Source organism: Ptychodera flava, chromosome 6, assembly GCF_041260155.1.
Source record: "Ptychodera flava strain L36383 chromosome 6, AS_Pfla_20210202, whole genome shotgun sequence".
NCBI classification, from domain to species: domain Eukaryota; kingdom Metazoa; phylum Hemichordata; class Enteropneusta; family Ptychoderidae; genus Ptychodera; species Ptychodera flava.
Genome location: NC_091933.1, coordinates 38,140,170 through 38,164,724, shown reverse-complemented (window position 1 = coordinate 38,164,724; position 24,555 = coordinate 38,140,170). Strand labels below are relative to the sequence as shown.

The following is a 24,555-nucleotide window of genomic DNA, read 5'->3' as shown; positions in this document are numbered from 1 at the left end:
TAACAGATTTAGATGATATTTGCCATTACATCAAACCGTGATTATATCATATTACTGATAGTTTAGACACGTTGCTTTTTTATTATCAAAATACAAGCTATTTTAGGCCTATGATTTTGTATGCTGTATATTTTACATACATACATACATACATACATACATACATACATACATACATACATACATACATACATACATACATACATACATACATACATACATACATACATACATATATCAGGGGTTTCATTAAGAGCCGACAGCCGGCGAAATTGACCGGTTACTCTCACGATTTCGCCGTCTACCTTTTTTGGAAAATTGGGACTCTTTCATCGCTTAAATATTTTTTTCCTTCTGAAATGGTTCGAACAAGTATCACAAGCTGTGCTATCAAACTATTCAACGGTTTTTATGTGAAACAAAGTAGACGAGCACTGCGATCGCCGTGTAACAAGTCTAGTGTGTATTGCCTGAGTAAAATCGGAATTGCAATGGATAATTCTATTGGCTAATGCAATTGCTGACCCCTACGTGGTGACCTTTATATCCGCCAATGAAAACATGCGTACTACACCTCTCGGCCCTCATAAGCTTATTCAAAATGCCCGAAACAGAGGGAGAAGCGACGGGAGAAGCGATCGAGAGGTCATGCTTCGCTGTACAATCTTGGGTTTTTATAATAAATCGCACCAAGGGACAAGAGAAGAGTAATTACGTGGGTTTAAACTGTTTTCGAAGGTAATGGCTTGATTTTTTCTTACAAAAACACTTCTTGATTTTATTACAGTTTGAATTTTAGTAGGCCGACGTCACAGTGCGTTGCACTGCCATAGGCGTCAATGTGCGTTGCACTGCCATAGACGTCAAAGCAGTACATGATATATGTACTGCTTTTCGGTCTATCCACGCCAATAAAAACGTCAAAATACGAGCAGACCTTCGAACTCATTTAAAAAATGATCGTAAGGGTAAATACATTATGTGAGCTTCTGAACGTCCGTGACAAATTTTCATATCCCATATCAAGGTTCTTACTTTGTTTCTATTTGTGAAATATCGTCGCCATAATCATTTTTAATTATTATTGATAAATAAATTATTATTTTTACCTCCCAAATGTTATTAATGTTCTTCATTTACCTATTTTCATACCCAACATCATGGTTCTTAATTTAAAGCACAACGTATAACAATAATGAGAAGTTTATCGTTTTCCGTGTTTAATATACCATAGTGTTTCATCCAGGATGGCATCGACAGAGGGGGATTTTCCCCTTTTCCAGACTTAGGGAGATCTCACCAGTTCATGTGTTCTACTGGATTCTCTAAGGTTTGACTGGCACCATTTCATAGGCGGCTGGTCCTTCCTTGACAAATTACTTGGGGTGCCAACATGTCAACAGAGGGGTAATCCCCCATCCCCCCTGTCTAGATGAAACACTGTACAATATCATCTACAACATCAAATGTATATCAGTAATAATAATGAATTATTATAGTTTGCCTCGTAAAAACAAATAGAGGTTCTTAACATACCGATTTTCATACCATACATCAAGGTACTTTACTCAGCAATATTGTCAAATTAATTCTAGATTTTAATTTTCTTTATTCAAAATATATTTAAACATTACCCAATTTTTGTCATTTTTAATTATGAATTATCATATTTAATCTCCTAGTAAAATGGCATTTATGAAGTGTCCTGGAACATTGCTGACAATACTCCTGAAAACAGAAGATGGTGACCCTTGACCCGAGCGCATTCGATAGCTGCCACTAGCACCACTGCGATATCACAGGTAGCCTCTCACGCACCCTCCCCCGACGACCGCTTGGCGGTTGTGGCATGCAGCTGCAAGCCGCCTACATTTTTATTTTAGCACCCTACTTCAAAACTTGTGATATGAACACTAAGTGTTCATGTATGCATACATACATACATACATACATACATACATACATACATACATACATACATACATACATACATACATACATACACACAATTAAATGTTACAATTTTCATATTTAATGACACACATACGCACACACCTAGTTACAGATCCATGACGAGAACACAATGGCAAGTAAAAAGGAATAATTTCAAATAGTACGTAATGCTGTTTATTGAGGTCAAATAGATATAAATATATAACAGAGTTACAACTGGAGATAATTACTTTTACATGATTTGAATTTGTTCAGAGAAAAGGAAGCAAACTTTAGAGTTTCACCTTTTCGTCGCAAATCTCTTCTCAAAGAATATGTATTGTAAAACAGGAATGTAAATGAAGACTAATTAAATATCTTCCATGCCATTAGCCGCACATTTCATTACGATTCTCCAGGTAAATTCAAGTATCTGTCCTTTAAATATTTAATACTGCTTTAACGTGCGTATTTTCAGCGTTCATCCACAACCACCTCATGTTTAATGTGGATTTTTTTAATTTTTTAGCCACGCCGTCATTTTGACCTAAACGCGGTCATTTAAAGTTCACCATTGACAGAAGTCGTAAATATTAACAATGAAATACCTTTGGTGCAGCTTAATGTCGAGCCACCCATCGCCATTCTTTTGAATTTTGACTTTTTTCTCATCTTATTGAGGTGAGACAAGTTGTTTATACTTGTCAAAGAGATGTAAACTTATAAAAAAAAGAAGTAAATGACTATTAATTGAAAGTATATAGATGTGTTTTGCGTGGCTGAGTAGTAAAGCTGTTCCTGAGTATACGTGTAAATACAGTTGTACCTCAATTAGGCTAATGTTTGAGAAGTGTCATTTCTGGGTGAGCTTCCCGATAAAATAATTTATGAACAAAGTGTGTGTGTATTTACATGAAAATGAGGAAATTTCTCTGACAAAAATTAAAAAAACAACAAATGGCATTTTCCAGCACTGACGATCGTATAATTGTTGTTTGGCACATTTGTCCTTTTTTTTTTGTACATAACTTGTAAAGTCAGATGCATTGAAAGTCTATGCGCAGTCAACTTCTGAACGTTTCCTTTAGTTTCTCTCTGAATCACGACTTCTTGTAGCTGTACAGTACTTTGTATCGACAGACGAAAAGTAAACACCGGCAGTAGTCTTCACACTTAGTCTTGACACTTAAGAATAAGCATTCTATTATTGATAATCTGTCTTCCGCAAGGCATAGGCGGAATGCAAGGCATGGGCGGAATCTTACATTCAGAATCTAGTGTTGGCGAGAATGAACTTTGGCTATATATGTACAGGTATACCAACACGAAAGTTATAAAATGGAGCGTATAGAATCATCGAACAATTATACTATAACCTGTGTCATCATTGACCACAATCCTTCAGGATCGAAAATAATAACGCCCTTTACTGGCCCCCGACAATGACACTCTGACTTTCACCATCAGATACAAAAATACTTTCGATTTGCTGTTTGACTGATATAGTGAAGTCGAAATTTCAAGTCTGCTTGAGTCTCAATATTCCATAGCGACAAGGAGGACTTCCGTTCCTCGTGATCACGTGACTGCAGTCGACTGTCGTTCAAGAAGTGGTCCAGAATGCACATTCCAACATGAATGTAATTCGAATCATGTTGTTTGCTGTATTTTTGGAATGGCGCTAAGTAGTCCATACCATTGCTCTTCGTTGGAGGGAAGACGCTTGGTACAGAGAGTAATCTCTCACAATAACTGTTGACCCTGATAAGGTTTCCCACCAGTAATGACTCGGATTAAGTTCATACAATATTACATCAATGGATAAGCTCTTTTGGCTAAATTTATGTAAAATGCTGATGTGTTTACTTTTGTATTATTATCAATTATTGTACAGATAATAAAGAGCTTCGTTTCTTTAATTTTTCAATTGTCTTTATTGAATTGTTTGTCATTGTGTTTGTCACCAAGGTAACTCCGTCAATTCCGTGTTCGGCCATTTCCTCGTCTCGGGGAAATATCGGACTACAGTTTTTAGCACAGTGCCCTTTACTGAAAACTGATAAGCAGCAGTGCGGCAAGGCGACGGTTCCACTTAACGTCCTACGCAGAGGTTTCCTATGAAAGTACTGTGTTTGTCTGCAATGAAAGAAAAAAACAAACGTAATGGGTATTAAAATTCGCGTCTAAAGAAGGGTTAATTAAAGGTCACACGAGTTTTCGGACTGAGGTAAAAGTCGTTACTGGTCCAAAGAAAGACAAAGCATTTTGTCAGGTCCCCTAATGTCATTTTGGGTCCCATTGTTTTCAAACTATTAATCACTATTGTTGGCTAAACAGGCACTGTGGAATTTACAGATAATGAGACCCTCAAAAGATAAAATTTCACTTCCCTGTTCCAATTTACGTCTGACTCATATAGATAAGCAAGAAGCTTTTTTGTACGTGTCCACTGTTCAATTATACACCAACCTCCTGACTAGCTTTGAAGCACTGACCAAACATTAAATATCCAAAGCTGTTTGAACTCCGATTCGGTCCAAATGTATATTAAATTTACACGTGGTTAAATAACATTTGGGTATGATCAACAAAGGACAAATACATTTTGAATTGTTTCCTTATGGGGACTATGGCCTCTACTTTGAACCCGGAACAGGAACATTGCTTATAACCCCACACAATGCAACACACATGTACACAGTAATTAATTCACCCTTTGACAGATACTGTAAAGCCCCTGCCACCGTTTTTTTTCCGAACCCATCGGTGCAGATCTGTGTCAGCTAAGAAGACAAAGCCCTGTCACAGTGCTAACACTCAGGACTGTCAGCATTGTCATAATAAATAAATAGCCTTATTCAGTGCCGTGCACACACGGGTCTGAATTTCTTTCTTGTATGCCTACCAGTTTTTAAAGAATCGTATACCGCCCAGTGCGTTAAGTCCTTTGTGTAATTGTACTGGTAGACAACACACTTGTAATTTCTGTGCAATTTTTAAAACTTTGAAAAATTTGTGAATTTTCAAACCAACAGTGTAACAGGCCCTGAAACCCAACAATGAATACAGCTCTGTCTGCTCTGCGTCATGTAGATTTGTTGCCACGGCAATAGGTGCAACGAGAAATTACACGTAGCATGGCTGTTTACAACTTCCGTGTACTTAGAGAACTTAAAATAAGCTCTAAATCTCATTGAAATCACTGGCCTTGTGACAGCGTTATTACACTCTCTCATCCAGTAAAAGAGACTGACAAGGTAAGGGAACGAGCACAATTAATTACGACAGGGGGACCGAAAGAAAAAAGAGTTAATCGACTTTCTTCGTACCCCATGCACAACATCAGGGACTACACAGATTCTTTAAAACTGTTGGCAAGAATACTTGAAATTCGATCATTGAATTTCACCTAAAAGTGTCATTTCACTGTCTATGGCACAAACTATGCATTTTTGTCCAATACAAAACTAGCAATACATGTGCAGTTATATATCTTTGAAAACTGTACTTTTCCAGAACATGGTGATTAAAAGGGCAACTGTGTACACGAAATTTGATAATTTTTTTTTAATTTAACCCAAAAGAATAATTTCACTACACACTGTCGGGTGAAATTCCAAAATCTGTGAGCAATGTTTATCCTATACGAATCTAGCTGTGTCTGTGCAGTTATGCATCTTCGAAAGCTGAACTTACTTCAATAAAACGTAGAGTTTAGAAGTAATTAAATTTTTTATTCCTGAAATTTGATTTTTAAATTTGATCATAAAGTGTCATTTCATTTTACAATGTAACCTAAGGTGCAAACTATGAACAGTCTGTTTCCCTAAGAGTTGACAATTGACTTTAACTTAATCCTCTATAATAAGGTGCAACAAAAGATGATATTGAAATTTCATTAAAAGATAACAAATCAACATGTTATACATATGAGTCTACAAGGCAAACTATGAAAAAATTGATATAAAACTAGCTATATCTGTGATTCATTTGCCTTAAAATCTCTTCCGAGACCATTGTCTACCTTGTTAGAACCCCCATGATAGTGAACTGTTGCACTCATTTCTCATTACCACACTTTGGCAGTCAGTATTACAGTGTTTTCAAACACAAATTGTTTATGATCATCAGCCATTGAATTATAGCTGCTGTTTCATTTGCTTAAACCCCAGAAAACTGGTTTACAAAATTATTGTTACTTTCAGGCCTGTTCAGAGTGATGTATTGGTCTGATTTCAATTGAGTGAAAAGTAAGAGCCCCTTATGGTACTCTGGAATTTTCAAGGCCCCTTCAAACTTGATTTTTTTTTCATGCTTCCCATTTTCTCTTCCGCCCCTCTACCGTTGTTAATGGTCGTTCCCTTAACATGCTGAAAGTGTAGAAAGAGATCATTTTCGTTGACCATTTACACCGAAGATATATTGCCAAGAGAAAACACCATACAGAATGGAAGACCTCAGTATGTATGGTTTGAAGCGATACCTATCAAACTTAGCCTACTTCTGTCCCAATTACATGTAAATTTCAGCCGCGAAACCTGTCGTGTTTTAGAAAGATGAAGTGGAGTGGACGCGTCGACAATGGCTCATCGCGTCGGCAGTATAGTAGGGTAAGTCACAAACAGTGTGCCCAAGCAGTACACCAGAAATACAAATGAGAGTGTACTCAAGAAAAAAATGAAAATTATTCCTTTATATAAGAAGCACAAGCAACTACTTACATTCATGAGCTTCATCAAGGCACGGTGAGCACTAAGAAAAAAGTTGTACGTAAGATCTACCGCCCGATGCCATCATGAGCAAAGTTTGCGAAATGCCATCAAGATATGTAAGGGGTCGTGCATAATTAAGCACTAAGAAAAAAGTTGTACGTAAGATCTACCGCCCGATGCCATCATGAGCAAAGTTTGCGAAATGCCATCAAGATATGTAAGGGGTCGTGCATAATTAAACATGCGCACGGTAAACGCAACTTTTGCCTTAAGGGAGACGGAGTGGAGGATTGGCTGTATTTCGATTACCGTGCGCAAAATCGCACTAGGCCTACATGTTTTGATATCGCAACATCTAGCTACACTTTATTATGTATCGCAAAATATCGCGGTATTTTGTTTGGCATTTACCTGGCCAGTACGGCACCGACGCAACACCAGCATTCTTTTGACATACATGTTGTTCAGTGCACGCGCAAAATAACGTAACAATCATTTTGGATACACTTTTTTCAATTCATTTCATTTTATTGGCTTTGTCATTGTCAAGATGGCGCTGAACAAAGATTGATTTTAGAGAGGGTATGCCGGGGAGGGGGGGGGGGTAGTGTATGCGTGATTTCATAGCGACATAATTACCGATTATAAGTATGATGATACAGAATGAGGCTTGGTTGGAATTTTGCACTTGCAAACTTTCGTTGGGGGGGGGGGGTTATTTAGGCCAAACGTAATTATTTCGTTTACAGTGCGCATGTTTTAATTATCCACGGCCCCCAGCTTGGCGCTCATCATGTACAGACAAGTTGTGTAAGGGATCGCACGTTGAGTTATGAACATAAGTTTTTACCCAAATTTGGTAGACGTGTGGGGCGTAAATCTTATAAAAAACTTCCACAGCAGAAACAGATTATCTTAGTATCTGGAAAATTTAACATTATAGAGCAAGCATTTGTTCACTCAATATAATGACATCATTGAATATCGCATGATAATATGACATAGGGCCAAAGTCCCAGAAGCTACTATAGACATGGATACAAAATTAAGTATTTCCTGACTGTATGAAATTATCTCACTAAGGTCATCCTAGGGACCTGTAAACCAAATATTAAAGCTGTCTGACCAGCGGTTTTGAAAAAACAAGTGACCCGACAGTTGACAGAGCTCTGCTGTGTTATGTAGAGAATAACTTTTTGTGACACATGTATTGATGAAGAAGGTGGATATCTTTGCTAGCTCATTTCAGGATGGCCTGACCAAAAATGGCAAAATTAGCTGCAAAAATACAAAAATTGATGATTTCATCATAATTTCAATATATTGCATTAAGATAAAGCCTAGGAGCCTGTATACCAAATATCAAAGCTATTAGATGGGTAACTTTTGAGAAACAAACATTTTGACCAAAAATGGCAAAAATTGACCCAAAAATACAAAAATTGAAGATTTCATCAAATTTCAATATATCACACTTAGACAACCCCGAGGAACCTGTATACCAAATATCAAAGGCATCAGACAAGTAGTATTTGAGAAACACATTTTTTGATCAAAAATGGCAAAAATTGCACCGAAAATACAAAATTGCAGATTTCCATCATATATTCAATATATCATATTTAGTTCCTCTGATGGAACCTGTATACCAAATATCAAAGCTGTCAGACGAGCAGTTTGATGAAATAAAGTTTTTACCAAAAATAACAAAAAATCCTTAAAAATATAGATTTGCATATTTCATAACAATTTGAACAAATCTAAGTTGGGTTATCCCTAGGGACCTGTATACCAAATAACAAAGCTGTCTGATCAGCGGTTATGAAGAAGAAGATTTCTTACCAAAAACGCCTTTTTTGGCACTAAATTGCATATTTTCAACAATATCAAAAAATTAAAAAATGAGTTTCTCAAATCATATTTTTCATCTACACAACAAATATCAAATCAGTAAGTACTGCGGTTCTCAAGATATTTGAGTCGACGGACGCCTCACAAACGGACATACATACATATATACATACATACATACATACATACATACATACATACATACATACATACATACATTGAAAAAAAAAATCATAGTAGATCAATTACACCATCATTTAACATCGTCTCAGCTGTATTGTAAATTTCAATCTGCTTACCGCAAATTCCACAGCACAGAAACGGCTTTGGTAAAAGTACAAAATGACGTCATGCTTTCTATTGATAGTCATTCTGAAGTGATTCTCGTTCTTTTAGATTTGAGTGCTGCATTTGATACCATTGACCATGACATTCTTTTAAAAAGGCTAGAGACTCGTTTTGGCATTAAGGGACAAGCACTGGATTGGTTTGCATCATACCTAAAAGGAAGGACTCAGAGTGTAATGGTGAATGATATCGCTTCTGAACCACGTGAACTTTTATATGGAGTCCCACAAGGCAGTGTCTTAGGGCCATTATTATTTACACTTTATTGTGCCCCCCTTGAGAACATACTGGAAAAACACTCGATAAGATTCATGCTGTATGCCGATGACACACAAGTTTATTTAACCTGTAAGCGGGCTGATCATTCAAAATTACAGATTGAAACCTGTGTGGACGAGATCCGTGAATGGATGCCCGTTAATAAGCTTGTTTTAAATGATAATAAGACAGAATTAATTCACTTTCATTCGAAATTCAGACCCATACACCTCTACCTGGACTACGTGTCGGAACAGATCTAAATGCACCTTCATCCGTTGTCAGAGACCTTGGGTTTTATTTTGACAGTGTTGTTTTAGCTCATAATCAAATTATGCAAGTTTGTAAGTCAGCCTCGTTTGTTTTAAATCGCATAGGTCGTATCCGTAACGTCTTGAATAGCAAAACTACGGAAAGATTAATCCACGCCTTCATAACATCACGCCTAGACTACTGTAATAGCATGTACATTCATCTACCTGATTATCTCATTAACCGGTTACAACACATACAGAACTCAGCTGCTCGCTTGGTTACTCGTACTAGAAAACACGAACACATCAGACCTGTTCTTCAAGAGTTACACTGGCTTCCTGTTATCTATCGAATTGATTTCAAAGTTTTTATGCTTACATACAAATGTCTCCATGGCCAAGCTCCAACTTATTTGTCAGATCTTCTCATTGTTATTAAACCTAGTAGATTAACACGTTCTGCGAATGCTACAAAACTTGTGGAACCTCGCTATAATCAGGAGCATTATGGAAAGCGCGCTTTTTCGGTAGCTGCTCCCAGGCTGTGGAATTCCCTTGATGTTTCTATTCGAAACGCACCTTCCCTGTATTCTTTTAAAACACAACTTAAAACCCATCTCTTTAGGAAGGCTTACGGGATGCAATAATTATATTTCTCACAGTGAGTTTTTTATCTAACTCCATTAGTGTTTTCCAATGGTGTTTTTAAAGTTGAATCTTTTAGCGTGTACAATTTTGATATTTTACCAGATTGCCTAGTTTTACATTAGCTCGAGTGTGTGTGTGTGCGTGTGTGTACGTGTATGTTTATGTATGCTTGCTTGTAATGTTACTTGTTATTTTTATGACAACTTTAATGTACTTTCTTTTTATCTATAAGTGTTGTAAAGCGCATTGAGATTTTATACTATTATGTAATGCGCTATAGAAGAAATAAATATTATTATTATTATTTATTTACATACATACATACATACATACATACATACATACATACATACATACATACATACATACATACATACATACATACATACATACATACATACATACATACATACATACATACATACATACATACATACATACAGACTGACGCCGGACGCCGGACGGATACTCATCCCAATAGCTTCTATAGACTATAGTCTATAGTAGCTAATAATAGCAATTACAGAAAGTTTCTGCTTTCATAGTCCGTCGCTAATTGCTCATGTACGCAGATAGGATGTAAAATTTAAGCTTACCTCTTGAAATGATGATCTAGATGCTTGTTATGCTGTCATCGCTGTCATCCTCCCCGCTGCCATCTGATTCTATCATTCCTGCCAGCCATGGGTAGTCCTTCCTCAAAATTTCGCGGAACTCTGATACAGCTTTTCGGGTATTCGGCAATTCGTCCAGTAGGCGCCTTACTTTATCTTCCTCCGTCCTCTCATTTTGAACACCGCTAGCAACATTATTACTGATCACCTTCGCCTGTCGTAACTTATCCAGCAGAGGTCCTATGCACACAATTCCCTCGATGAATGTGATTCTATTCCTAAGCAAATATTTCTTAGGTTCGTCATTCGGCTTGTTATCGTTCCACACGTCAATCAGCTTTTGGTACTCTGGAAGAATTGGCATGGCCTTTTTGTTGACAAGTCTCTGTAGCGTGTCTACTTTGTCGGCCAGTGTACATTCTTGTAGTACCAGCTGGTACTCTTCACGAGTGATCAATCTCTCTTGGCGCAATATATCCAAACAGTTTTTCTGAAAATCACCTGATGATAAATCCAAAGCGCCAATTTTAAAATGATGAACGCAGATAAATCGAATAAACTTCAGTCATGGAAGCTGGAGAGAGGCAGTTTGATTACATAGACACATTAGAGCTTTATTTACTTTTTTGTTCTGTTCGAAAATGCAGTTGTTGTTCGACGAGAAAACATTATGCCGAATTGCTTGGTGTTCAACTTGCCAACACAAGTATGTGGGCAAGGGCCGATGTTATTGTTAACAACTGAACGGATTCGAATTTATTTCACAACAGTATCATTGCTTATCTCTTGCAGTGTGTTAGCAAGGACAATTCCTGTACTTCAGTTACCTAAGGGAGACGGATAAGATTATGTCCTTGTTTTATAGAACAAAATTTATGAGGCGCTGTCTCTTTTTCATCAAGACTAGTACTATACTAATCTCTCACTGCCTCAGGCGTGGCGTGATAATATTTTTAAGTGCATAGCATATTTCATTGACTTATTATCAATGAGGCACGTTAGTGTACAATAATGCACAAAATATCAATGATACCTACTCTCGCAGAATCCCATGCTTTCCCCATGCCGTATAAGCCTCCTCGTCAGGGAAACGGTCTTTCGATGTCGCACGATGTCGTTAATGGCTTTGCGGAGCTTGCTTCCTAGGCCGCCGTCTTCGCTGTTTTTGATGGCCGGGAAGGAGACGGTCCCTTTTTTGTGCAATAATCTACCAAAGAAGGTCTCTACAGTTTCCAGTTTTGTAAAGTCGAGCCCGTACACGCGACCAAACTTGGTGATCAGCTTGCTTGGAAACTCTTCCCTCGTACTATGGTTGAAATACGTTGCAAAAACTCTGTCATGTCCAGGCTGTCTCGATACCTTCAAGACGCGATCGATCAAGTCAATTATTACATTATCATCGGGTGCTTCTCTGCAGCTTTGCCCGCCATTATTACATAGTACTGTCAGTTTTTTTGAGGCAAGCAATATTATCCTATCGGCGTTACCGATTTTCTCCACATTGACCTCCTCACTGGCATAGTCTGAGATGTCTACAGCTTCCACAATGCTTTTTTTTCCAAGATGAAACGCAAAGAACTCGACGATTTTTTTGGCAAGGGCCAGCTCTTTCTGATCGTACGGTGCATGGACAACAGCTACAGTCTCCGGTTGAGCAGGGACGGGTCTCCGAATGAATTTCACATATCCCGAGTCGTCTTACCAAAAAAAAGCGAACACAAACGGAAATAAATTATTTATGTATACGGTATAGCGAAATTTCTTCGGCGCCAAACTTGCTGACGGATAGATAATCATTGTCATTACCGGAGTAGAAAAGATGAAAATGGACCACTTTGACTTTAGAGTATCTACTACAGAATTCCAGCCAAGAAGAAAAGTGTGACTTGAGCAACCTTTCTTGTACTTCTTACCAGTTGCTCACTGTTAAGGGCGGACCATTTGATATCTATGGGGGCGGCCTTGGAAGGCTTTCAAGGAAACAGATTAAGCAACAAATTGCAGCAAAAAGGAGAAAGAACATGTGAGCAGGCAGGACGGAAAAAAACCAAAGCACAGTAATAACGTTCTACCATTACTTTCTAAAACATTTGTGTGAAGTTTATGTCTGATGTCCTCTTTTGTTCTCGACGATACCGGCCAGGCTGTCATGACTGGTCAGCATGGGATTTTATCATTTATAAAGGTTTCCCAACCGATATCTAATAACGAACATTTCCCGAATGTCTCTTTTTCACTTTCGAAAAAAAATTGAAGCACAACTTTCTTAATGCAATCAGACAAGGTATGACAGAGGCACAAGCATTTGCCATAAAACAAACATACTTAGTCTACTAAATGATCGATTTTGCCTTCCAAGGCATGTTTTGTTGAAGCCGCTTCAAATTAATTAGTCATCATACCTTGACTTTGAGCCCATGTATTGCACAAACTCTTTGAACTTCAAAGATTCAAAACACTTCTGCAGCATTATAGATTTATACAGAGGGTGCATTTGAAAAAAATCACAGTTTAACCTGTGGTTTCAATAAGGATGTTCACTTGTCGCTAAACAACGTAACACACATGCATCATTTTATAGTATATTTTTGAGTCTTTGTGAAACCTGCACATGACCACCAAGTGCCTAAATTTTAAATCATAATATTCAACATTTCTGTGTCGGGACCGGGACACGCCCTGCGTGACCTCCCTTTGCAGTTGGATTATTTGTGATATTTCAGTGCGTGTAATTTCTCTCCTCTCTGTGCATTTTGCAGTCTTTCTAGACTTTGGTTGGTTCTGTCTCGATGTTTTTACTGCCAGTACCATGATCTCTTTTTCACAAACTGAGTCCTCGATAATTTCATTTGTAATTACCCTATCGGCCATAATAAATCTTACTGCAGTACGAATTGCTTCTATTGTCTTTCCAGCTTCCTGAAGCAGATGTTGTACGCCAACGATTAGAGTCAATTTTTTTGCAGTCATACAATTCTTTCCAACTTTTCCTTTCTTATATCATGTAAAGAATCATTCCGACAAAAAGACGAGGGAATATTGCCAATGCGATGCGCGCAGAGGAAAGGAGATTGCTCTGGGAGAGAAAGTCAAAAACATCGCCATCAAAGGTAAAAAAAAATTCTAAGCGAGATAGAAAGTAGTAAAACAGTGCCCCTTCAATCTTCTAATCCCCCCAAAGATATTAATGGTTCATCCCTTAAGAACACTGCCCTTGCGATATTTCAATTCAACTACAGGAGGTCCATTCACTACCTCATACCACCGTCCCTCCGGTGGAGGGACTGTGCTCATACTCTGATTTCAAACGATGAGCCTTCCGCTTGCCAATTATAATGTGCTGTTTGACTTGCTTATACGCTATATACTTCATATATAACTTCTTTCTTCAAATATTTTCCCATACCTGTGTCAGTTTCCTTGTCACCGACTTCATCCAGCTTGACTTTTTCAAGAGCTTCTACGTTTTCGTAATCATGATGCCCTGAAACAATGGCGCAATAAGAATTAATAAAAAAACTACTTGAACTTTGTCAGCAAAGAGAAGTGTTTGATAAACACAGTTCAGTTAGAAGATTGTTCATTTCTCCTTAGTAATTAACTGTCTTTGACTAATGAAGAAAAAATTCCGCCACTCCTTCAGTGTCGTAATCCGATTGAGCTGTCACTGGCAGTGGGTGTCGGGGGTTCTCCCTAACTGCGAATATTTTCGAACCAGGAAATTAAAATAACTTTATCTCTATACGTCTTTTATCTCGGCGTACAGGACGACATAGAGGAGGAACAGAATATGTAGAAATAAAACGCAACATCATTGCAAAATTGTCGTATCAGGCAAGAATCTGTCTTCGGTAAGAACCAGAGTTCAAGTTAATCTGTTTTTGGTGTATACCTTGTAGTAGATGCCTCCTCCTATAATATTTGATCGTCAAAAAATGTTATTTTTCTCATCCTTTTCCTTCAATGACGTAGCAATTTCTACTTAATTTGTTTCCTTTGTATGAAACACCCTTCTTCAAACGCTCTGATAAGCCTTTGTTTAATTTCCTTACCGTCGGGTCCGCCGGGATTGTTTTCGTCAAGATCTTCAACATTTTCGTACTGAGGATTTGAAGCAACGGCGCCGTCTTGAATAAAAATAAAACGTTGCATAAATCAAGTTTTAAAATTAGTTGCAAGAAAAGTGCTACAGTGGTTCAGTTGGCACTTCTGAGAGTCTTCACAAGTAAACTTAGGCTAATAAAGAAAGATTTGTTTCTCATATTTCAGTGGATAACAGTGAAACTGGCCTATGGCGTCAGAACTTTTTCGTATTGGCTGATATTGTCGAACTAGAAAATCAAAATTATTGCATTTATCTGTCTTTTGTTCAGGCACAACAACTTTTAAAAATCGTTATTTTTCTCAGCCTTTTCCTTCAATGACATACAAAACATAAAACACCTTCCTTCAACTGCTACTAATCTTTGTTATTCCCTTACCGTAGGGTCCGTCCGGATTAATTTCGTCAGTATCTTCAACATTCTCGTAATGAGGATTTGAAGGAACGGCGCCGTCTTGAATAAAAGAAAAAGTTACACCAATCAAGCTTTAAAATTTTGTTCGCAAAACAATAAGTAGTAAAGTGGTTCAGTTAACAGACCGCACCGTCCCCGAAGTTTTTACAAGTAACAGAGGCTAACAAACAAAGATTTGTTTCTCAGTGTATAAAGTAACAATGGGGCTAGCCCCTGGCGCCAGAGAACTTTATCAAAAACAATTTGCTGATATTTTCAAATAAAAATCAAGCTCATTGCATTTATCTGTTTTTCATTCCGCCCAAAGAACAAAATTGGCGGAGAAAGAAAACGAGGACGAGAAGGCCTAGAGAGGAATATATATGGGGAAGAACATAAAATATAAAAATCAAACACACTATCGCAAAATCATGGCAAAATTTTCTTATCTGACTAGGACTTATCTTCCGTTCTCAGGAATAAATGCCACAAAACATTGATTGTTGCATAGATTAACACTGTTTTACTAACTTCTCCCTACCAATTCGTTGTAAATTTTCAATGTGTCAGTATGCGTTCGAATTTACGGGGCCTGGGGAACAGGCACACAGACTTATCGTGTTGCTGCGTCAGTTAGATCGAAACCTTACAGCTAGTCCACGCAACAACTAGTGTCCATATCACGTCAATGAGGGCCGGTGACTTTGAACATATCATTAATCATAGTATATATTTCCTCTTCTGTCATGAGATGAAACAGTATGCAAACACTTGAACACTTCTCGATTGCTTGTATCATGAAGAAGACCGCTGAAAACAAGCAATGTACACAGTGTGCCCGCCATCCAAGTTAACAGGAATGCCTTGGTAGTCAAGGTCTATGCCTTTGAGCCTCAGGTACAGATAGGTTTCATAATAGTGACGGGCCCACATAGCAGTTTACATGAGAAAATACTTTAATGTAGAAAACACTTACAAGTAATGAACTGATTGAAATTTCACAAGCGGGGTCAAGTTTAAAAAAGAATAATAACACCTTGAAAAGGTTCAAATGATGTGACAAGTAGCGTGGGCGCAATTTTGACAGTGCCTACGTGCAATTGATATAGTGACATTACTTCTAAATCCTTTTTTTTCCTCATGCAGTAAAATTTACTTTGCTAACTGACAAACAGGCTGGCAGCTTTGTCCTACTGCGCATGAAATATGTTGCCATATACGCAGAGGTCAGACGTCACTGAAGAAAACAATACGACTGGACCGAACCATTATTGGACCGAACCATTACGGTTCAGACTCACGACTAATTTTCAACGCTCAATACTTCCTATTCGTCAGAAGCTTCCTGGTCAGAACACAGAGGAAAATATTTTTCACATATAAATATTCACCCAAAAAGTTACGAATATAAATAAAATGTCGCTCATATTATCAGGGTGAAGAAAATTGCGTTGGACTGTCATCAACAGGGCCAAATTGAGATGTGTCTTTTCATTTGTCAGGCTGAATACATGCATTTGATACGTCGATGGTACAGAAAACAATCATAAACATGGAAGGTGATATGCATTACTCAACGTTTACATGCTGTTCACACATAATACTATAAAGGGCGACATAACTCGTAACCGCGTTGCAGGCATAATTTACACTGGAATAAAGTTTTTTAAGAGGATCTGTCTGATATATCTTGAGGGGGCGTGTGCCGTACGCGAAAGCAAGGGTGTACAACCGCAAACACGAACAACAGCCTTTCCATGCATGTGAAATGATACAGTCGTAGAGAGATGTTGGCTGAAACAAGTCGCTTTAGTCTGACGCAGCAAACTTCAAACTTTTGAGGGTGGGGGTGGGGGTTGCTGGTATACAATTACGGTCACGTAGATCTAAAGTAGTCACGATAATATGATAGTTAACTGCAGGCAGGGATTCAAACATTTCATAATTTTTATCTTGTCTTTTAGGGCCCTATCAACAACTCATTTCAAGGTCACTTTTGACCTCGGGAACTTAAATATACGGGCATGTGGTTTTGCTTGACCAGGTTCTGTCTGTCTGTCTGTCTTCCTTCTTCCTCTCTCTCCCTCCCTATGTCCCTCCCCTCCCCTCCCTATGTCCCTCCCTCCCTCCCCTCTCTCTCTCACTCCTCTCTCTCTCTCTCTCTCTCTCTCTCTCTCTCTCTCTCTCTCTCTCTCTCTCTCTCTCTCTCTCTCTCTCTCTCCTCTCTCTTCTCTCTCTCTCTCTCTCTCTCTCTCTCTCTCTCTCCGAAATACTGCTATTACGATTGTAAATCATAGACGATTGTCAAGTGAAAAGTCGATAAGAAGTCTAAAATATCATTCAGCTAGTCTTTATCAGAACAGGTTTTTTTTTTGTTTTTGTTTTTGTTTTTTTTTTGCCAATATAAACTGTGGTTTTTATATGAAGCAACTGCAGTTTTCATTCAACAGCGATTATTAATTGATATCACCATTGCATCATGTTTACAGTTATTGTATACGTTTTTTCAAACCACTTCGTTTCTATTTAGCCCAAGACTTGCAGGTGGAAAGAATATCTCGGCGTTGTTGTTATGACAACGACGCCAATAATTTATGGAAACTAGTCGCTTACGTTTTTACAGATGGTGGATGTTTGCTCAATTTTAAAATATTTCTGAGATTCTGAGGAAATATCGTCTTTCAATCGTAAGCAGTAAGCTGAAATGGTTGGCTTGACGGAGGCTATTTCTAAATGCACTACTAAATAGTGTAAATAGCAAATAGTGTTTATGACACACTCTCGAACAGTTAATAAAAACATATACACCTCACAACGTAATCACTTATATTTGATGGAAAATATTAGAACTAATGTTCTTACAAAAAACAGATTGAAATTTTGTACTCACCCATTGTCTTGTTGCAAGGCTTGCTTTCGATGGTATGTTGAAATTAAACTAGCATAGCTTCTGAATTGGCCCCGCAATGGCGTGTTAATACAACACCAAACAAGGGAGACTGTCTGTGTTGAAAACCGGGAAGTGTGAGATAAACCGTTACGATCCGACCTTCCGAAATTGCCATCGGCACCGCGTCACTCGTCACAACTGACTGTCATGGTTTGTCCGTAACGCTCACTCGTATCTTCAGCGATCAAATGTGTCTCTGAAGTTTGGACGAAAGTTTTTCCAGGACAACGACCACAATGTCGACGCCGCAAAGTGTGACAGCGACTATCGGCTGAAAGCCTGAACCCCGGTACAGCCATTTAGTTCCGCATGTAAATTCCGCTGATGTCATGAACTATTTATATAAGCTTATTGTCAGAACCAAAGTATACGTATGGCGTTTTAAGTGCTTCCGCCTTCAGTTCCTCGTAAGTTGGGTCATTGTTATGCAAAAAGTCAATGATGTAAATATCTCCATAGCAACATATCTGAGTGGAGTAATTGTTTTCATTAAAAATCATACCAGCGACGATTCACTGAAAAAAGATGATTAACTTCACGTAAAAACATTACAGTATACCGCTATCATGTCTTATACATACACCGAGAATGCCTGGTTGTACATTTTCACCGTCCAGTTTGTGCTTGCGTAGAAAGAGAAGACGTCAAGAATCCTTTGTGGGATATACGGTAACAATGTCGACATATGCGAAATCGTGATCTACGTTTCCAAGTTAGTTTGCACAGAAGTCGGTGTTCAAAACGTTCAGGTCGTTTAGGAAAAAAAAAAGAGAATTAGTGATGTTTTAACCAAAACTAGATTCATGCCAGAGTGGAGCTGTACTGTCACACAAAGCACTCTTCCAAAAATCCTACAGTTGTGAAAGGAGTGAGCTATAAGAAGGAACACCTGTAAGTTCCTTCAACTCTTTTCCTAAGATAGCTATGGTTTGGCATGAAGACAATGTTCAGAGTGTAAACAATCGAAGGAGACCAATAACGGCGAACACGTTGAAAAGTCGACTGTGACCTTTTCATCGTTACGTGAGGTAGAAAATGTTCATACACAAGTAATACTGAACTGCGTTTATTACTTGCAAGTAATCACTGGCGCCAAATAAGGAAAGGCTAACGGCATAAGATTTAATATTATGAAGGTAGTGTTTATTAATTTGTAGTCTCAGATTGCCTTTGATCATTATGTTCTCCATGAGTTGTTGTTTGGGTTTTTTCCATGTTCGAAGTATATATTTATAAATATATAAATTGGCACTTTTGTTTTCAAACTTGTCAATGCACATTATAATTGCTCGTCCATTTTGTACAAAATACCTTTTAACGTACCAAGCAGACAGCTGCGTAAAAGCTACATTTTCCGCATCAGTGCCTCTAGAATTAATCTCAGGAAACACTCTCCAATTTTAAGATGTTTAAATGCTATCAATGGAATCTTAAAAGATCATCTAAATATTGATTTATTTAGTTCTACTTTCACCTTTCGGCATGCGCTGCAGGGTGCATGTTTTTACTAGTTTCCTTGATTGTTGTTTTAACTACATGTTAGTTAGTTATGATTGTGATGTCACTTTTTATGTTTTTGCGAATAGTTTTCTTTTTTATATGTTAAGTTTTATTTTCTAGGTGCCTGTATATGGGCTTTATGCCCGTTGGTCTACCTAAATAAATAAATAAATAAATAAATAAATAAATAAATAAATAAATATAAGTGCTTCGCCGTCTTCAATGATAACACCGCGTCTGTAACAAAAAATAGGTTTTATAAAATTGTCTCTGTTTGAATGGCCAAATTCTCACTCACTTATTCTGATATCCTGCAAGATTGTACCGTTAGAGGGCAAGAATGTACATTATTGTGAAGTACAAGTGTTGCGAAAAAATTTCAATGAAACGTAACGACGTTTCGCGAGAATAACGATCTTTACCCGGTTTTCTGGAGTTCATAAATTAACATAAGAAACGTTAAAAGAGATTTAAAAGATATTTGCCATTACATCAAACCTAATTACATCATATTACTGGTAGTTAAAGGTATACAGTCACCTGTAATCTAAATATGCCTATATATGGTCAAAGGGGCGTTCCTTGGTATTCAAAATGCCCATGTGAGGGCGCTGTTTTTAAAAAGCGGCCACCCGCTTAAAATCTGTCATCGGTTAGATTTTCTCTTTCCATGGTAACTGTGGCAAAATTGGAACAGGTGACAGTAAACCTTTAAGGCAAAGTATTATTATTTAAAAATACGAGTTGTTTAAGGCATGTGCGGTGATTTTGTAGGCATTGCGTAACTTTGCAAATTCCTGAAACTGCACTGTGCTCAAGGCCCCGAGTGTCGTGTTGTTGTACTCGCAAATCCCGACAACAAAGCAGCGCCACCAATATAGGTAGTTCGCGTGGAGATGAACTTCCGTTGTTGCAAAAATATGCTTCACCCGGATATGACCCTTGAACACAAGCCATCACGACAATTAGAATGAATGAAGGGACAAAGAATGTGTATATATCTTCTAATGCCTTTGAAAATTTCCTATTTTCAAGCTTTCACTTCAAAATTGTTTACATAGCCTCTTATGCATTTAAAAGTCAGTTTGGTGTTTTTTCTCCCGAGATTTAGTGGACTGATGTATATCACTTTATGAGTTAAAAAGTTGTGTTAACGATACTATCATATTCTGGAGTGAAATATAATTCATAGAGCTGATCGGAACCTTTAGAACGGTTTGATGATATGTCTTCCTGTTGTTATCGCGTTTTTAACACAAACTTAATTTAAGCTGGCGACGATATTACGAGTCACATCCCATATCTTTTATTGTCAACGAGAAAACAATCTGAATGGAAATCGGAAGTTCATCTAGGGGTGAACTTTTGTCGTAATCAAAAGCGCGTGACCCGGATGTGATATTATGAAGTCTAGTAACCTAGGCTCTAGCGAAATTCGGTTGAAGGTTTGCACCGCATTTTGGTAAATTGATTTTACGTTGTAAAGTGACATGAAAGAATATAGAAAGGGAGCTTCTCGCAATACTCTAGTTCTTTTAATCCTGTTTGTGATTCGCAGATGTCTTACACTTCTCGTTTAAATCCCGAAGAAAATCACAGTTAATGTTACACAAGGCGTTCACAAAGATATCTTTGACAAATGTATTATAAAATACTGATAAAAAATCGAAATTACAGTGACTGAGCATTATATCAAAATCAAAGGAATTTCTCGATTACTTTTTTTGTTCGTGAAGTTCTGTAAGCTTAGGAACAAGAACTGTTGACTGACAGTTCATGACAAAGTTTCCCCATTTAGCCGAAGGGCACAGAAGTCAGTCCCATGGGGGAGGGATGGGTTTTTTGTGCAACGGTTTACTTTATTTGATTTTATCAATTTTGACTGTGATGTTTCAAATAAAGAGTTCAATTCCAAACCGTCTGACTGCTTTCTTTATTACTACAAGTCCATATCTCCTCTCAAATCTGTGTATAAATCACTGTAATTGCTTCGAAAACGTTGCCAACTTGCTAATCCGCTGTCCATATCAGCGGATTAATTGATTAAGTCAACACCACAGCCGTCCAACACGCAGTAAAATTGTTTTACTACTTGTGTGACGGCTGTGGTGTTGATTCAATCAATTAATCCGCTGATATGGACAGCGGATTAGCAAGTTGGCAATGTTTTCGAAGCAATTACAGTGGTTAATACACAAGTTGGAGAGGAGATAAGGACTTGTTGGTAATATATAAATCAGTCAAATAAAGTAAGCCATTGCACAAAAAACCCATCCTCCCATCCCTCCCCCACCCCAGGGGACTGACTTCTGTGCCCTGCGATTTTGCTATCGTCACTTGATCCTGGGTTAATGGTTTCAAATTCAAGTTCGTATTAGTACATGAATTGTGAAAAAATAATCTACGCTCTCTAAAAATGACTGAAGGTCCAAACAAGAATATAATGAGCATTCTTTTATTGATAAGTGAATAGTTTTATTTTGACTTACAATGTCGTCACCTTTTCAGGAGATTGCGTTGAAAAATCAGCCCATACGTTATACTTATTTTACACAGAACAAACAATTATTCCTCACTTCGTGTTCTTTGGTGATTCTACAGTTCGTATACGAAGAAAGTCGATGGCGACTTGTGCATTTTTTGAAACCACACGAAAGCTTTCGACCTTTTTGCTTTACTAGTCAATACATTTACATTTCTGGTTACTTTAAACACGAAGTTTCGTGACGTTCCGTATGCTAACGTCTCACAACATTCTTACTAAGCACATTACCTCATAAAGTAATACACAGACTATGACCCGGATGTACGTTTGGGAACCTTCAGCTATTACAAGGTGTATAGGCCGGAGAAATTGGGATTCACATTTTGCAAACTTGTCTTTAGGAGGATTATATTTTGCATCTGGTTATTTACGATGAATTTGTGATGAGCAAGAATAACCGATGTGGTTTTTACAGTCTTATTGATTTACATCAATCCAATGAGAATTATCACAAGCTAAAGGTAGGTGACGGATGTTTTCGTCAAGAACTGTATTTTCAATTATTTGGCTTTACTGTCAAATTGTTTTCTCTTTATCTTGCCTTTTTTACGTCACTTTAAAAAATCATCTTAAAATAAAAGGTCGTACGTGCTGTAGTGCGTACATTACAACCCATTAAGATTTGCACATAAATTGTGTTCCCTGTCACAAACAATAAGAGCAAACAAATACAATCCTACTTGTGCTAATAACATCATTTTAAAAAAGAAAGCAGCTTCAGCCTCAAACGTTAACCTTTTCACTCCGAATTTACTGTATAGAGGTCCACACTTACTATTGATAACAATGGGTTTGGACCAAACCATGGTGGTGCACCTTTTTCAATTTTTAAATAAATAAATGTAATTATTTTCACGGTATTTTGATTTTTGTGTATCAACTACAGTTTCTTTCTCTGCCCCGCACAGCATCCTGGGACACTCTAGTACTCTGTGGTCAGCTTGTTAACATCATGTTATGTGCAACGGGAATAGAGTATTGTTGGAAGTCCAGACTATTAAAGCGTCCACAGCATCATCACTGGCTGTAGATATACTGGCTATGCTCAGCCTGACAAATTTTGAAGCTGTTGTTGTGAACAAAACAAAAAGACTTTAGTATATATGTGAATCCTCATAAATAATGGTCGCCATGATGATGATGATGATGATGATGATGATGATGATGATGGTGACGATGTGATTTAAATGTGCTGAACAATGACAATGACAGTGATGGTGATACACACATTAAAATAGAGATCAGATAATGTGCGCTCAACTTGGAAATCACAGTATCACTGTATCAGTATTTAGCAAAGTAAATTTGATTTGTATGATTTCTAACATTTCACACGCAAAGCATCCATGAAATAATGAATTTCTCTCTATTAATCGGTATGAATATCTTTACACGTATACGTATTAGTCAGCAGCTCCCATGTATCAAGGTCATACATGTATAGACGCATTTCAAATTTCAAGCAGGGGAGGGTCATGATTAGATTTCGTCGACATTCCCTTGTGCATTCTTTGCGTAACGACGTGTAACAAGTGCCGCTCAACATGAATTTCGCCAAAACGGGGAGCCGAAGGCAGGAGGCGAAACGTTGAAGCTGCACTGACCGGCAAACACCACAACAGCACGAGCGGCTATTGAGAGTCTGGGTCAAGATTTACAATTTTGAAAATGAGGAGGGTCATCATTTAGAGGTGGAATGCGGTAAAGGGTCACAGTTCGCATGAAGGACTACTTCGATTTCCTCCGAACCCTACCCCGACATAATATCTGACGCAGGTAGTGGCCTCTCGCTGATGTATATACTTTTCTTCTCGGTGACATTTTAATTATTTGAAGTTTGATTTTCTCATGGCAATATTTAATTTACTACCTCTGATGGACACAGTTAGTCAATGTTGATGTTATGATCAAACTTGACTACTGACTGAAATGCACGAAACAACTAGACTTGTTCGTAATACCTATGTATCATAAACCCCAAATCTGTAAATCTGTACATTCTATGTAAATTCCTAACATGTTCTACTTTAATAATATCTTAGACTGTACATAGTCCCATTCGTGAGTAGTCGAGTTTTTCACAATGGATTCTGACAAACAAGATTGGAACTAATTTGGGATAATAAGATGGGAATAATAATGAGGAAAGTGCCGTGAAATGGAAATTTATACCGCTTTAATTTTACTGAATGATAGAATAGTGTAAAAATGGAAATATTGTTTCCATCGAACAAACAACAATAACACATATTATCATATATCACTTCAATAGGATTCATTTCTATGAAAATGTCTTATTTTTGTGTAATATTATTATGAAACGAGACAAAATGTGCATAAACCGCTTTGATTGATTACGTCACGGCACTTTTAAAATACCCTGATTGACAAGTCGATAAAGACAAGTTGATTTTGTTTGAGGTAAAGTAAAATATTGAGTTAAGTAC

General features: G+C 37.6%; 1 protein-coding gene across 1 annotated transcript; it reads right to left on the bottom strand.

Moving 5' to 3' along the window:
* Positions 1-2,101: 2,101 nt before the first annotated feature.
* Positions 2,102-18,383, bottom strand: LOC139135697 (uncharacterized). The gene is made up of 7 exons (XM_070703326.1): positions 18,004-18,383; positions 15,099-15,173; positions 14,670-14,744; positions 14,024-14,101; positions 11,655-12,314; positions 10,600-11,118; positions 2,102-4,068 (listed from the first exon to the last, which is right to left on the bottom strand). The coding sequence occupies exons 1-6, from the start codon at positions 18,005-18,007 to the stop codon at positions 10,616-10,618; spliced, it is 1,395 nt and encodes a 464-aa protein (XP_070559427.1). The 5' UTR covers positions 18,008-18,383; the 3' UTR covers positions 2,102-4,068; positions 10,600-10,615.
* Positions 18,384-24,555: the final 6,172 nt, after the last annotated feature.